Source organism: Hemitrygon akajei, chromosome 30 (genome assembly GCF_048418815.1).
Source record: "Hemitrygon akajei chromosome 30, sHemAka1.3, whole genome shotgun sequence".
Classification (NCBI taxonomy): Eukaryota; Metazoa; Chordata; class Chondrichthyes; order Myliobatiformes; family Dasyatidae; genus Hemitrygon; species Hemitrygon akajei.
This window is the reverse complement of record NC_133153.1, coordinates 28,992,138-29,008,262: the sequence shown is the minus strand read 5'-3', so window position 1 is coordinate 29,008,262 and position 16,125 is coordinate 28,992,138. Positions and strand designations below refer to the sequence as shown.

The window sequence follows — 16,125 nt, the reverse complement described above, 5'->3', positions numbered from 1 at the left end:
GCAAATGCTAAAAATACTCCGCAAATGAGGATTTCTGCATTTTTGTGCTTTATTCCCTCAGCTTCCAATTTACAATTTTCAGAATATAAGGATAGGTTTTGATGCAAGATCATCAACCTGAACTGTTGATTCTATATTCCTCTCGTACCTGCAGCATTTCAGCATTTTCAGCCTTTATTTTACATTTGATGCATTGCTGTAATTCGACATTTTAACAGTCCACAGGAAGGGGTTTGACCCGATACATCGACTGTCCGGCTCCCTCCATTGATGCTGCCTGACTCGCTGAGTTCCACCAGTCCTTTGTCGATGAGCTTCGTGTTAATTTGTAGCAGTGAGAACTTCGAGCAAGCTTCTTGGGGATACCCTCTATTGATTATATTCTTGACAAGCATAACTTGTCAAGAATGTAATCAATAGTGGAGATCCTTAATAAGCTTCCTCAAAGACCTCACTGCTACTAATTAACAAGAAGCCAACACGGATAATAAAGGTTAGACACAGATTGTAACAAGACAGACAGTAAAATCCGGCAAAATTTGCAGTATAGTTCAGTTTAATAAGAACTGATATTCATTCTAGGTGTCATGCAGATAGTGTTTTTCCTCTCTTTCATCAGAGATCTATGTATCATTCTTTTGTGACATCCAAAGAATACTTTTCTAAGGGGCAAAGAATAGAAGGATACAGTATGTGGAGAAATGTGTGAGTTTCTGGAAGGTACAGATGGCTAATCAGAGCTAAAACTATGTTGGGCTTCTAGTAGCTATCACTAACATTAGCATCTGGAAAGGAAACTATTACCCAGTCAGACCTGAGGTGGTTGGGAACTACTATATATATATTTTTTGGAGACCACTGAGACACAAAATTGGATCTTCCAAAGCATATTTATGTTCTGGAATCCTCAGAGTCAAGTTAAACAAGTAATTGTGTCGTGCAAGAAATGCATGATTTTTAAAGTTTGTCTTGGAGGCAAGTTACGGAAGAACTCCACCCATATCGTATCTCCAGTCCTGGTGTTCCTTAATTATCCCCACTGATCACCTCTATTTTCAGGCCTTTCAGTGTTTGCTTTGTGAGGTCAGTCAGGAATTCTCTCTCTCTCTCTCTTTCCTCTCTCTCTCTGCTAGACCAACAATAACCTGACCACAGTCTCAGCTGTAAACCTAACCCTATTTAACATCGATCCAGAGGATAATGGGAAACTGCTGACGTGCATCGCAGAGAATGTGGTGGGGATGACGAATGCCTCGGTGCTCTTGCACGTTTACTGTAAGTATGGTATTGACAGCAGCTTTATTTCTGTAGATAGTCATGGTGGAGTTGTGACTCGCCCTATTGTGGTTGAAGTGAGACTGCGGACTCTTTCATGTAAATGATTGGTTCTAGATGGGGAGGTTTTAGGTAGATTGATCCTAATGCTTTGGAAAGTAGTGTAGAAAGAACAGGGATTGGGATTATCTGGAAACTCCTTGAAAGTGCCAGCACAGGCCCAAAGGGTGAATGATCTGCATAATTCAACAATTATGCCTTTATAGGCAATGGTCTTCCTACCAGAGCATTTCTACTGGAAGGAAGCTCAGCAGGAACCAGAAGGTATCTTAGCTTTTGGAGAGAGGGCAGAGGTGACATCCGCAATCGTGAATGAAGATTTTCTGATCTCTTCCATCTTACAGATGCTCCTGACATCGTGGAGCTGAAGGAGCCAGAACAGCGACATATGCACTGCATTCAGTTTGCAGTCTATGGGAACCCCTTACCAAGCATTCACTGGTTGCACCGGGGCCGCAAGCTGAATGAGACTGACTACATCAAAACTGAGGTGTACGACAAGGCAAAGGACTGGCTCTATGGCTGCCTGCTGTTTGATAAGCCCACCCACTATAACAATGGGAACTACACACTTGTCGCCGAAAATAACTTGGGCATCGACAGTGAGACGGTTTATGCGCACTTCCTGGGTGTTCCCTTTCCTGGTATGTACCTGAACGATTTCTTTTATTAGGGTTATAATATTAGTCTTTTAAAAAGAGATTAACTTCGTCTGTCGCAAGTAACCTTGAAACATGGAAATGCACGGCAACTTAGCAGTTAGCATAATGCTTTAACAGCACCAGGGAACCAGGTTCAATTCAGCCGCTCTCTGTAAAGAGTTTATATTTTCTCCTCACGACCTCCGGATGCTCTGGGTTCCTCCCACATTCCAAACACAAGCGTGTTAGTAGATTAATTGGTCATATGGGTGTAATTATGTGGCGCTGTCTCATTGGGCTGGAAGAGCCTTTAACCATACTGTATCTCTAAATAAATAAATCAAAACGTACAGTGAAAGGCATCATTTTGCATCAATGACCAAGACAGTCCAAGGTTTATGCTGAGAATAGCCCACAAGTGTCTCCATGCCTCTAGCACCAACATAGCGTGCCCGCAACTTGCTAACCCTAATTTACATGTCCTTTGGACTGTGGGAGGAAACCAGAGCACCCGGAGGAAACACACACAGTAAAAGGGAGAACGTACAAATTCCTTAAAGACAGCACCAGGAAGGGAAACCCGATTTTACGTCAGTGCCGTAAAAGGTTACGCTAACCGGTATGCCACCATTTTGCCCCATGCATTATGAAATCATAAGACATAGGAACAGAATTTGGCTTCGCTATTCCACCATCATGGCTAATTTATTATCCCTCCCAACCCCATTCTCCTGCCGTCTCAGAATAGTGGATTTATTGATTTGATTTAGTTTTGCACTGTTTACTGCTCTTTATAGTAAATTTTTGGTATTTAGAAACTTTCCATTTCATTGTTTTTGAAACCATCTTTGCCTTACAAAACTTTATTACATGTGCCTAAGACTTTTGCACAGTACTGTATGTAGAGATTCTTTATTGATAGTGCTGCTATGTAATTGATTTAATATTTTTGCGTGTACTGAGATACAGTGAAATACAGTGAGATACAGTCCACACACTGAGGTAGTGAAAAAGGATAAGTAATAAGAATATATGGAATATTGTGTTAGAGTTACAGAGAAAGTGCAGTGCCGGTGGTCACATAAGGTGCAAAGGCTCTGACAAGGAACGTTGAGAGATCAGGTGTTCTTTATCATACAAGAGGTCCATAAAAGGGTCTGGTAAAAGCAGGGTAGAGCTGTCCTTGAACCTGGTGGTACATGTTCGCAAGCTTTTGCCCAATGGAATGGGAGAGAAGAGAGAATGTCTGGGTTAGGTTGGGCCTTTGTTGGCTGCTTTCCTTGGGCAGTGGGAAGCATAGACAGACTCAAGGGAGGGGAGGCTGATTTTCATGATAAACAATGCTATATTCACGACTTTCTGCAATTTCTTGTGGCCGCGGGCAGAGCAGTTGCCGTACCAAGCTGTGATGCTTTGTATGACAACCTGACTTTGACTTTGCCATTCCTGTTATGTTTCCGGCAAGCCGGTCGAGGGCTCAGTCTGCTGCTGGCATTCCCGCAACAATGAAGCGGTTGAAGAGATCTCATGGCTTCGCAGTGGAAGTAATCATCAAGGCAATGTGCAGTGATTGCCTCTAAGGGTCGGTGTTGGGTGTAATGGACTGGCCAGGGGCAGAGTCATCATTAAGCCCGTCACTGCGGAGGAATCTCTGGGCTAGAGGGAGCTGTGCAGCCCAACAAAGCGAAAGGGAGTCACAGGAGGATGCTGGAATCTGAAGCCCGAGTCATCTGCTGGTAGAAATCTGTGGATCAAGCAGCATCTGTGGGGGGGGGGGAAGAGGTGGAGGGAAGAGAAAGAAATGATCCATTTTTTGGGTTGAGGTCGCTGCAGGAGAAGGAGATATAGCCAGTAAAAAGAGGAGAGGGGTTAGTGGTGAGACAGTGGCCAGTTAGTGATGGGTGGACCGAGAAGCGTTGAAGGTAATAGCCAGGTGGAACCAGGTGGGAAGGAGGTTTGAGCTGGAAGATGGAGACAGATGGATGATCTGGAGGCAGACATAAAAAGAGACAGATAGAACAAGGTGAGTGGAGGTGAGGGTAGGGGGGGATAGCAGTTCCCATCACGTCTAACAGAGAGACACCATTAGATCCAGGTGGTTTGTCAGCAGGTGCTGTCAGTTATGAGCAACGTTCTGGAAAAGTCTCTTTTAAACTACAGGGCAATGACTATGAGTGTTTGGATACTAGGACCAAGAGTACTGTTATGAATCTGCACTCTGTGTGATAGCAATGAGAAAATACTGATGTTTTGAGAGCATGAACAATGAAACCCTAGTCTAGCAGGACCTCGAGTAGGTAACGGATCGACTATAAGCCTGTCAGCGGCACGTTTGCACAGTCAGCTTAATGGCTACTTATTCACCCGACAGAATGTGGCAAGAACAGCAATTATTCCCTAATCCTTTTGCCCTTGAGTAGGTGGTTGAAATGAGTCGCGGTGCCTGGTTGGAATCTCGCCTGCAATACCCTGGAAGTTTGCGGCCACGACATAAGCCACCCGCAGTCCAATGAGCTCCCTGCTGGGTCTGACAGGTCAACCCCACAGCAAGCTCCGCACTATTCGGTCATTAACACATTACTCTTCTTACATTTTTTTACCTTCAGGGTTGTTTCTTTTACGGGAAAACAATTAAGTTATTAAAAGTTTGTGCTACTTGCCAAAGGTTATAGAGATCATTGGTAAGGCTCAAAAGGAGGAACATACTACAGCACAGTGTTATGGATTTAAGTGTAAATCTCTTGTAGAAATTGCAAATTAAGCACAGTAGTGCTGATCCTTTAATAATTTAAGTGTGAAAGTCCTTTCATATCTGGAGGCAGAATAATTAAAATCAATTTCCCCCATGCCATGAACAATTATCCAAACTGAAACTAATGAGATTGTCAAAATTATGTGGGATTATAAAGGGAATTCCACAGTATCCACTGTATTTGGGGATTATCTGATCACTATGACTATGATTGCCAGGCTGTGCTACCGACCTTCATTAACACAATTGACAGGATGAAATGCATCTAACCACAGGCTCCTGGGTAAGTCTTTAGCTCTACTTAGAGGGACTAGCAGCACGTGACTGGGGTTAAAGTACCGGTAGTTTGTGGGGAGGTAGTCCACCTACCAGAGTGCTTCAAGTGTCCAGTGGGTTTGCAGATCGTTATTGTAAAAGCTTAGTTCTGTTTTTAAACGTGTTTCATTTAGTGCAACGCTATTACAGCACTGAACACTGGTGTTCAGAGTTCAGTTCCGACGCCATCTGTAAGGAGTTTGTACGCCTCTCCCCGTGAGCGTGTGGCTTTTCTCTGGGTGCTCTGGTTTAGTCCCACATTCTGGTTACCCGGCTAACTGGTTACTGCAACTGGTCCTGCAGTTAGGCTAGACTTCATAGGTAGGTTGCTGGACAGTGCAGCTTGTTGGGCCAGAAGGGCCCATTTCATGCTATATCTCTAAATATACAGCTCTGTGCGAAACCCTTAGGCACATAGATATTGCTAGGGTGCCAAAGACCTATGCAAAGCACTGTAGTAATTTTATGTATTGCACTGTATTGCTGCAAAAACAACAAATTTCATGACATGTGAGTGATGATAAACCTGGTTCAGATATGGGTCTCTGTTATGGACTGAGAGTGGGAAGGGGGCAGGGAGAGGGGAATCATGGTTGGGAAAAGGGGAAGGGAAGGAGAGGGAGTAGGAAGCACCAGAGAGACATTCTGTAATGATCAATAAACCAGTTGTTTGGAATCAAATGACCATGCCTGGTATCTCAGGACTGGGTGTGTCTACACTTGTGCCTCCCCCTGTCCCTTCTCTGCCACCTGTCCCACACCTCACCCGCAGCGCTACACCGTCACCATTCCCAACTTCCTTTGTTCCCACCAGATTGACAAACTCGCTGTCTGCTCCACGTTGACAAATGCAGTACCGTGCAAAAGTCTTTGGCACTCTAGCTACATATATATGTATATGTAAATAAATAAAACAATATTCTGAAATTGGATTATTCTGAAACCACCCAGAATCGTGCAGCTGGTAGGACAGGCTGTAGTGGAGAGCATGGCAGGGCTAGTAATTCAGGTTGATACAGAAAAAATGCTGGTGGAACGCAGCAGGCCAGGCAGCATCTGTAGGAAGAAGTACAGTCGACATTTTGGACCAAGACCCTTCGTCAGGACTAACCGAAAGAAAAGACAGTAAGAGATTTGAAAGTAGGAGGGGGAGGGGGAAATCCAAAATGATAGGAGAAGACAAGAGGGGGAGGGGTGAAGCTGAGAGCTGGAAAGGTGATTAGCAAGGGCCTGTTCTCCATTTCCCTCTGGTCCTCTCCTCTCCCTTTCTTTCTCCCTGGACCTCCCGTCCCATGATTCTTTCCCTTCTCTAGCTGTGTATCCCTTTTGCCAACACCTTTCCAGCTCTTAGCCTCACCCCACCCCCTCCTGTCTTCTATCATTTTGGATTTCCCCCTACCCCTCCTACTTTCAAATCTCTTACTATCTTTTCTTTCAGTTAGTCCTGATGAAGGGTCTCGGCCCGAAACGTCGACAGTGCTTCTCCCTTTAGATGCTGCCTGGCCTGCTGCGTTCCACCAGCATTTTGTGTGTGTTGCTTGAGTTTCCAGCATCTGCAGATTTCCTCATGTTTGCATTAATTCATGTTGATATTTTTTCATTAGAGCTATAAAAAGAGCAAGGGAAGGATTATTGTTGCATTGTAGCTCTGAGTTAATTCGTGACTCATTTATTTGTCAAGCACAGACCGTCAAGGGCAGTAACAGGCAATTTTACTTCTTCTTAAGTGAAATATGTTTTATGCAAACAGTACAACTTTCTAAACTGGAACTAGGTATTTTATAAATCTCTTTTGGAACTACGATATTTCAGTACATATCTAATGCAGGTGAGTAATGCAAATATAGATAAGTAAAGTGTATACATAAATCTCAGATATACCACAGATTTTATGTAGCAGTACATATAAGTCAAAGGAACATGGTGTATGCTCTATCTCGAGCATATATTAAACTGGCATTGCTTAAGTGAAAGTCAGTGTGTCTTCGTAAAGTTAAGGGAACAGGGCTTGGTGCATGTTAGTAAGCGAGATGGAGTTTTGGATAAAATCAGTTTTCCTGAACATACATTGAGGATGGCTGGCCAGGAACGCTTTCAATTACAAACAACAAATTGTTGGGGATACTCAGCTGGTCAAGCAGTATCTGTGGAGAGAGAAACAAAGTTAATGGTGTGGTCAGCAATCTTCCATTAGAGCAATTCCGATGAAGGGTCGTTGACTTAAAATGGTGAGGCCACTCTCAGGCTGGGGGAGCAGCACCTCAATTTCCTCAAGGGGAATTTCTTTAGCCAATGGATGGTGAATCTGTGTCACAATCGGCTGTGGAGGCCAAGTCATTTGGTATAATTAAATTGGATACTGATAGGTTCTTGATTAGTAAGGGTGTAAAAGGTTACAGGAGAAGGCAGGAAAATGGGGTTGAGAAGGATAATAAATTAACCATGATGCAATGACAGAACAGACTCAATGGGCCAAATGGCCTAATTCTGCTCCTATGTCTTATAGTCTTATTTTCTGTCTGGCTAAGCTCCAACCTGATGGCACAAACATTGATTTATCTAATTTCCTATAATCACTTTCAACTCTCCCATCTTTCCTTTTCCATTCCTCATTCTGCTTCCACGTTTGCCCCTTCTCTTCTCCCCACCTGCTCATCATCTTCCTCTGGGGCCCCTCCTCCTTCCCTTTCTCTCCTGGTCCACTCTCCTCTCCAATCAGATTTCTTCTCTTTCAGCCCTTTGCCACTTCCACCTATCACTCCCCAGCTTCTCACTTCATACCCCATCCCCCACCCACCTACCTTCCCCCGTTTCACCCATCATTTGTGGACTTGTATTCCTTCTCGTTCCTCCCCCCCCCCACCCCACTCCCTTTCTTATTCTGGCTTCCCCTTCCTTTTCAGTCCCGGTGAAGGGTTTCAGCTTAAACTGTCAACTGTTTATTCCCTCCATAGCTGCTGCCTGACCTTCTGAGTTCATCCAACAATGTGTGCTTATTGCTTTGAAATGTACCATTCTTGCATAGATGCTGGCTGACCTGATAAGTCAGGGTCGTGGGTTAAGTTCCCGCTAACTATTAAATGTTTCCAATCGCATGCGTCTCCAATAACCTCTGACAACAAGGTACAGCTCCTGGCCATCACGTGTGGCTCAGTTACTAAGCCTGGCAGAACCATTTCTACTGAGGGGAGAAGGGGCAAAGGCAAGTTACTGGTGCCTTAAAACCAGTCACATTGGGCAGATGCGGCTCATCAGCCATGGTTGGCAGCTCATCTAGGAGAAGGAGAACTCTAATGTCAAATTTCAGCTGTCTTGCGGCTTTGCCCTCCCATGGGGAAGGCTTCGGGAGTAAACCCCAGGGAAAAATCTGGAGCTGGAGTCCCTATGACGATCCTACATTGAGTTCAACGCTGAATGAAAACTCCTGCAACTCCACTGGTGCCAAACTGTATCAGCCTCTGTCAACCCTTTGGCCTCATCAGCAGCATGGAGAGGGGGCTGCTGCACAGGGTAACAGCATGCTCTTCATATCGTACTGCCCTGGCTTGCATATGTGTAGACAGCAATGGGGGCAACATCCATGGTTGACCCCGACCAACCCAGGAGCTTAGAAAAAAGCGACTGTAAGATCTGAAGACCATAAGACATAGGAGCAGAATTAGACCATTTGGCCCATCGAATCTTCTCTGTCATTCCATCATGGCGGATTTATTATCCCTCTCAGCCCCATTCTGCTGCCTTCTCCCTGTAATCGTTGACACCCTTACTAATATAGAACTTATCAACCTTTGCTTTAAATATACCGAATGGCTTGTCCTACACAGCAATCTGTGGCAATGAATTCTAGTTTCACCATCCTCTGGTAAAGGATCACTGTGATCACAAAGTTTTCCTTATCACTGTTCTAAAGGAACTTCCTTCTATTCTGAACATGTCTCCTCTGCTCCAGACTCTTCAACGACGGGAAACATCCTCTCCCCGTCCATTCTATACAGGCCTTTCAATATTCATTTGGTTTTAGTGAGATTCCCCCTCATTCTTCTAAACTCCAGGGAGTTCAGCCCCGAGCCATTAAATGCCGCTCTTCCATTAACCCTTTCATTCCCAGGATAATTCTCATGAACCTCTGGACCCTTTCCAATGCCAGCACATCCTTCCTTAGATAGAGGCCCAAAGTTGCTCACAATACCTTCAAGTGCTTTGGTCTGACCAAAGCCTTATAAAGCCTCAGAAGTATAAAACCTCTATGTAGAATCCACAAGAATGCTTGCAGAGATTATCCTAGACTGAATGCGTAATTAACTGGTCTATATTTGAAATCAATTACTCTGAGTGTCAGAAAATATCATATTGTGTCATTTCTGTCCGAATGCTCGAAAATTAAGCTCCTTCTGATTTTAATTTCTTCTGAGACAAGCATAATGTATCAATTTTCAGCATGTGCAAGTCATGAAAACGCAGTATTGTGAGTAACACACACAAAATGCTAGAAGAACTCAACAAGTCAGGAAGCTTTTATGGAAAAGAATAAACAGTTGCCATTTTAGGCCAAACAGTCCTTCATCAGGACTGGATAGGAAGGGGGAAGAAGCCAGAATATGAAGTTGGGGGAGGGGAAGCTAGAAGGTAATTGGTGAAACCATGTGAGTGGGAAGATGGGGGACAGAATGAAGTGAGAAACTGGGAGGTGATAGGTGGGAAGGGTAACAGGCTGAAGGAAAAGGAATCTGATAGGAGAGGAGAGTGGAAAGGAATAAACAGTTGACGTTCCATCAGGCCTCAAGGGTCTCATCACGATGAAAGGTCTCAGCCCAAAATGCCAACTGCTCATTCCTTTCCACAGATCTGGCTCACCTGCTGCGTTCCTTCAGCTTTTTTTTGTATGTGAGACAGACCAATTGTCAATGCCAAGAAAAAGCCCTTCTGTTGTTTCTGCTTTTGTTGTCCCCTGACAACAGAGGAACTGGTCTTTCTGCATGATACTTAGTGTGTCTTATTAGTAACATTACTGAAATAGATCATCTGCTCTGTTTCTTGTTGATGAGAAAATTGGCCAATATGTTGCCTATAGTCCATCAATGGCAAAGCCCTCCTCACCAATGAACACACGTACAGTATAAGGAGTGCTATCACGAGTAAACAGCATCTGTTATCAATGACCCCTGTGATCCAGGCCATGTTCGCTTTGCCATGCTGCCATCAGAAAAGAGGTACTGGACTCTTAAGTCCAACACTATCAATTCAGGCAGTTATTATCCTTCAAACATCAGGCTCCAAAATAAAAGTTTGGATAACTTCACTCACCTCTACTTTGAACTGATTCCACCAACTTTGGACTTTCAAGGACCCTACAACTCATGTTCACGGTATTATTTATTAGCTTTTTAAAAAAAAATCACACTTTTTGTCTTGTTTTGCATGTTGATTGTTTAACAGCCTTTGTAGTTTTTCATTGATTCTATTATATTTCTCTGTTCTACTATGAATGCCGGCAAGAAAATTGACAGGATGTGGGGTTATGGCCAAAGTGTCAAGAGAGACATTGAAGTGCATCAACAGTTCACTGACTTTAATAGGAACGGTGCAGAAATAAAGGAACAGCAATAAACACTAGGCCTACATAGGGTATTAACTAGAACTTTCAAACTAATGCCGATACAATGGCTTGCCAGTAGTTGCTTAGTATTAAATGAATACCACTCCTTGGTGGCATCAGGACAAATGGCAATCTTCTGTTTAGTCTGCTTTTGGTCAAATCTCAACAAAACTGAAATGAGTGGAAGGGAGTTAAATGCCACCAGAACAAAACACTAATTGGCTGGAACATGCATACTAACGAGCATGATTGCCAAACACATTCCAAATGCGAGGGCGCCCGGACCCAGCGTCCCTGTGACAGGCCCCCCTCCTCCCTAGGCACAGCTCTGAAGCCACCAGAAACCTATGCCTGCCAGACGTCTCAGAGAGATTTGTCCAGGATGTCGTGGCCCTCCCTCGAGGCCATTCCCCTCACATTCCAAAAGATACTGGACCCTGCCAGATGAGATGCCAGGAGGCGCTTCAAAGTTCAAAGTACATTTATTATCAAAGTATGTATATGTTATACAACTTTGAAATTCGTCTCCAAACAGACAGCCAAGAAACAAAGACACCCAGAAAAAGAGCCCACATATATATGTAAAGAAGACCATCTGACACTCAATGTGCAGAGAATAAAAACCACATCGTGCCCATTAAAAAAGATCCCATAAAAAAGACGTTCGAACACCCAATGTGTAGTTAAAAAAACATCATACAAACCACGACTGCAAGCAAATAGCGTTTCCGAACTGAAGTCCGTAGTTCAATGCAGAGACGAGTAAGTACCATGGAGCAGTGATCTGAACCAAACCCCCCCCAACAACAACCTCGCCTCGGGCCCCTATGCCCTAACCTTTTCAGTCTGGCCCGGCCCTTAACCCTCCATCCAAACATCAGGTTCTGTAGCTTTGAGCAATGATCTGAACCAACCCGTATCATACCTTGGGCCTCAGCACCCTGATCTTTTCTATTTGGCCCAAAATAGACCAGGGACCCATCCACCAAGTGGGGAGGAGTAGGAGCTGGTAACTAGAGTTGGAGGGAGATGATCATCGGCTTGAGCTGGGAAACATGGAAGAATGGATGGATTTTTATTGGTGATGGTAGGCCCAATATTTATGAGACCTTGTTGATAGCCTTGAATGGTTCTACATAGCATGGGGCCTACTTGAAGCCCTTGGCTTTCGAAGGAAGATCTTTAGATGCCAGTCAGGCTTTCTCCCCTGGCTTAAGAATCCTCACCTGTCGACAGAGCCGATCAGCCTGCCAGGCCTGTTGTTTTTGAGCATGTAGCAGAGAAGTTCTGGCCCATCTCCAGTTGTGCTTGTAGCATTGGACCAACTGTTCGGCAGAAACTCCCATGACAGTCTCTTGGTCAGAGAAAAGTGGTGGCTGGAATTCCTTCTGGCATTCAAATTAGAGGATAACCAGAAGTTATTACGGACAATCTCTGCCCAAGCCAACTGGGAGCTCCAGGACATGGGATTGGAATTGACAAGATTGTCTCCAGCTCCTGATTTACCTTTTCAGTTTGGCCATTAGATTGGAGGTGGAAACCAGCTGAGATGCTGGCTTTGACTCCCACAAGAGAACAGAAGGCCTTCCAAAAATGGAAAGTGAACTGTGGTCCTTGATCAGAATCTATGTTCTATTATCTACTGAAGAGCAGTGGGAGAGTACAGCTCTAATGCCAACATGTAATGCATCTATTTTGACAGTGAATGGACAGGATGGGTCTGGGTGTTGCAGCTCTGGGGCGGTGGTGAGGCATTGCTTTAGATCCAAGAGTAATTGCTTTACTTCACTTGTCCAAAGGAATCTAGCAGAGGTCTTCTTGGTGAGTGCATTTGTGGTGGCTTTGATGGAAATTAAGCTTCGATTGAAGGGGCGATAGTTTGCAAACCCCATGAAGTACCATACCTGTTTGACTGTCGATGGTTTGGGCCATCTATGGAATGCCATCTATGCCATCTAATGAAGATTCTCACATTTCTCTGGCTTGCTGCTAAGGTTATTTTTGAGGAGCTGTCTGAGAATCTTCCAGATATGCTGAATATGATACTGGCTAGAGCAGAAATAGATCAGAATGTCATTCAAAATACATGAAAACAAACTGATTCAGTGTGTCCCTGAGCACATCATTGACCAGGGCCGGAAAACAGCAGGGGCGCTGGCCAGACCAAAGTGCATCACAAGGCTGTCGTAGTGGCAAGTGGAGGTGTTGAAGGCTGTCTTCCACTTGTCCGCATAATCAGATATGAGCCAGGTTATAAGCATTGCACAGATCTAGCTTGGAAAGTATGGTTTCTCCCTGGAACTGTTCAAATGCAGAAGTAAGCAGAGTCAGAGGGTAGCGATTCTTCACTGAGATATTGTTGAGGGGCCGATGATCAAAGCACAGATGGAGCTTGTCATCCTTCTTGCTCAGAAACAAAAAAGAAGCCTGCCCCTTTTGGCAAGGGTGACAAATAACAAACCCTAAGGCCAATGCTTTCTTAATGTACTCTCTCCATGGCCACCTTTCCAAGCTGAAAGAGGGAAAAGAGCAGGCTGCAGGGAGAACTAGTACTGGTAAAAGATCAGTGGCTCAGTCGTATGGCCAGTGTAGAGAGAGGGAGGTAGCCTTCATTCAACTGGAAACCTCAAGAAGATCAGCATATTCAGAAAGAATGACAGACAGATCAGCATAAGTCGACGCAGCAAGGGATTCGTGGAGAGGGGATTGAGCTGGACCCAGACAGGCATGTGGGTCCCCACTCTTGGAGCACCTTTAGGGACCAAGCAATCCGTGAGTTGTGTCAAGATAACCAGGCAAGGCCAAGCATCAGTGGTACTTCACACGCATCAACCAGATAGGAGAACTGTTCCCTTCTCGCACAAGATGGGGGGGCTTTGTGTAAAGATGGATCTTGTTGGTGCCTAGAGGCCGACCATCCAGAGCCTAAACTTTGATATTTTCACCAATTGCTGGGTCTGAGCTCTCCATTTTTGAACCAGAGAGATATTTATGAGTTTCCTGGCTGCCCCAGAGTCAATAAATGCCTGAAGCTCATGGATCTGGGACCTCACGACAAGGAAGCTAGAAGCATTACACAATTAGGGTAGGATGTTTTAGGGAGAACTGGCCCATCAAAACTCCCCTTCCTGCTCTGACAGATAGCTCCTTTTACTGGGCGCTTGGGACATGAACCCTGAAGTGTCCTGGGTTGCCACAACAGAGATAGAAACCTGCTTTCCTGCACTAATCTCATTCCTCCTGAGGTATGTTAATGCCCCCCCCCCCCCCACCACCCGCACAGGCTCCTCCACGCACTGACTAGTAGATGATGCAAGAGAGGGTACAGGCAAATTGTGATAAGGAGTGGGTAGCTCAGGGCATTCTTTCTCTGCACCATTTAGTTGCCCAGTTGTTGATTTGAATGGCCAAATTAATCAGGTTAAGCAGGCTAGACTGTCCTGCTCTTCTTGCGCTGCGATCTCATGCTGAACCCCTGTACGCTCTCCACTGGAAGGCAGTGACGAGGAATCTCTCATTCCAGCCCGTCTACACTGGAAGTCTGCAGAATTTTGCTGCATAGTCCCTTACAATCTCTCTATCTCGGCTCGGGTCCAGGTGTTGGTGAGCAGCCTCCTGACCCAGTACTGGAAAATCTAAAACTCTCTTGAACTCGACAACTAGTAGCAAAAACAACTGGGCTGCAGGGGGAACCTCGTTCCCATTGAGCGTTGAGCAGTCTGAGTGGGGGGGTCCATCCAAAAGATTAATCGTGTATGCCAACTTACGCACATTATCACTGAACTGACCGGGCTAGGCTTGGAAAGTCAGCTCACACAGGGTAATAAACTTCCTACAGCTGTTGGTGCCACTAGAGTATCTGCCTGCTGGAGGACGACTCAGTTCTAGTCCAGACAGTGTTATGGGAGTCGGGACATTAGTGTTCGAGGCTGATGAGGCTGTTGAAGAGGAGAATCTGGGAGATACTGGGGGTGGGACTGACATGGCTAAAGGCCGCTGAATTGTGGCAGCGAGAGCAGTGGTGGCTGTTATCTGACTCTGGCGAATGGTGGTAAGCTGCTGAACCGCGGCCGTGAGTGCAGTAACCACTGCCACCTGATTTTGGCCATCTGCAGTGAGTTACTGAACAGTTGTTGCAAGGACTGACAGTTGTTCTTCCAGCTGGAGCTCAGCTTGCCATTCTGAAAGTAGCTGTCATACTGCATGGGAGACTTCGGTCAATCCAGTTTCTACTGATTTTAGTTTCTCCTCTGTTATCTTCAGTTTGTACTGGCCTTGATGCACTGAGAGTATCTGTCGCATTGCTTGAGTCACTTCTTTCCAAACAGCTTCACTGACTGTAACTTCTCTCCTATCTGGCCAACGAATGTCAGGACCAAGGTCAACTGTCCTCTCTCTGCTGGATCAAATCTTTTTGGTTGAAATTTGCTGACAAGGATGTGTAGTTATGGCCAAAGTGTTGAGTGAGAGACGCTGAAGTGGATCAAAAATTCACTGACTTTTAATAACTGTACAAAAATAAAGGAAAAACAATAAAGACAAGGCCAACAGGGCTGTTAACTAGAAACTTCAATCCAAAGCTTATGCCAATACAGCAGCTCGGCAATAATATCTTAATACTAAATAAATACTGCTCCTTAACAGTGCTACTCTAAATGGTAGTCTTTTTCCTGGAGCCAGGACAATGGTAAGCAGAGTGCACTGACGCTACTCTGCTTTTAGTCAGGTCTCAACAAGACTGGAATGAGAGGAAGGGAGTTAAATACCACCACAATGAAACACTAATTGGCTGGAATGTGCATATTTATTAGTGTGATTGCTGAACCCATTCTGCAGCCCGTCTCCGAGGGCTCACAGACCCCAAAGACAGAGTTTGTAGTTGTGACAATAATGAATCTCAAGGTCGTATATGGATATATACATACTTTGATAATATATTTACTTTGAACTTTGAACTAACTATATTAAAACAGTGAGTACTCCAGAAGATGCTTTGGACACCTTATGGTCATATGATCACCTGGATCTGAGATGATTGTCCTCCAACAGGTATAACCATCTTCTTCTTCAAGGTCTGACTTCAATTTGATCCCCATTGCCTTTAGCTCTACTAAATCTCCTTGATGCTACCCTTGGTCAAATGCTTCCATGGTGTCATAACACAATAAGACATAAGGATCAGGATTAGGCCATTCAGCCCATCGAGTCTGCTCCACCATTCAATCATGACTGATTTATTTGTCCTCTCCACCTTATTTGCCTGCCTTCTCTATGTAATGTTTGTTGCCCTTACTAATCAAGAACCTGTCAAACTCCACAATAATTCTAACCAATAACCTGGCCTCCACAGCCATCTGTGGCAATAAATTCCACAGATTCACCAGCTTCTGGCTAAAGAAATTCCTTTCATGTCCATTCTAAAGGGACATTCTTGTATTCTGAGGCTGTGCTCGCCCATTCAAAGACCCTCCCATTATCAGAAACAT

At 44.7% G+C, this 16,125-nt stretch overlaps 1 protein-coding gene across 2 annotated transcripts in view; it reads left to right on the top strand.

Moving 5' to 3' along the window:
* The window catches only part of LOC140718912 (NT-3 growth factor receptor-like), an 878,600-nt gene that overhangs the window by 470,179 nt on the left and 392,296 nt on the right, over positions 1-16,125 (top strand). For both annotated transcript variants that reach the window (XM_073033211.1, XM_073033212.1), the window contains exons 7-8: positions 1,134-1,275; positions 1,680-1,979. In XM_073033211.1, coding sequence (XP_072889312.1) covers positions 1,134-1,275; positions 1,680-1,979 — 442 coding nt within the window. The remainder of the gene's footprint in view (positions 1-1,133; positions 1,276-1,679; positions 1,980-16,125) is intronic.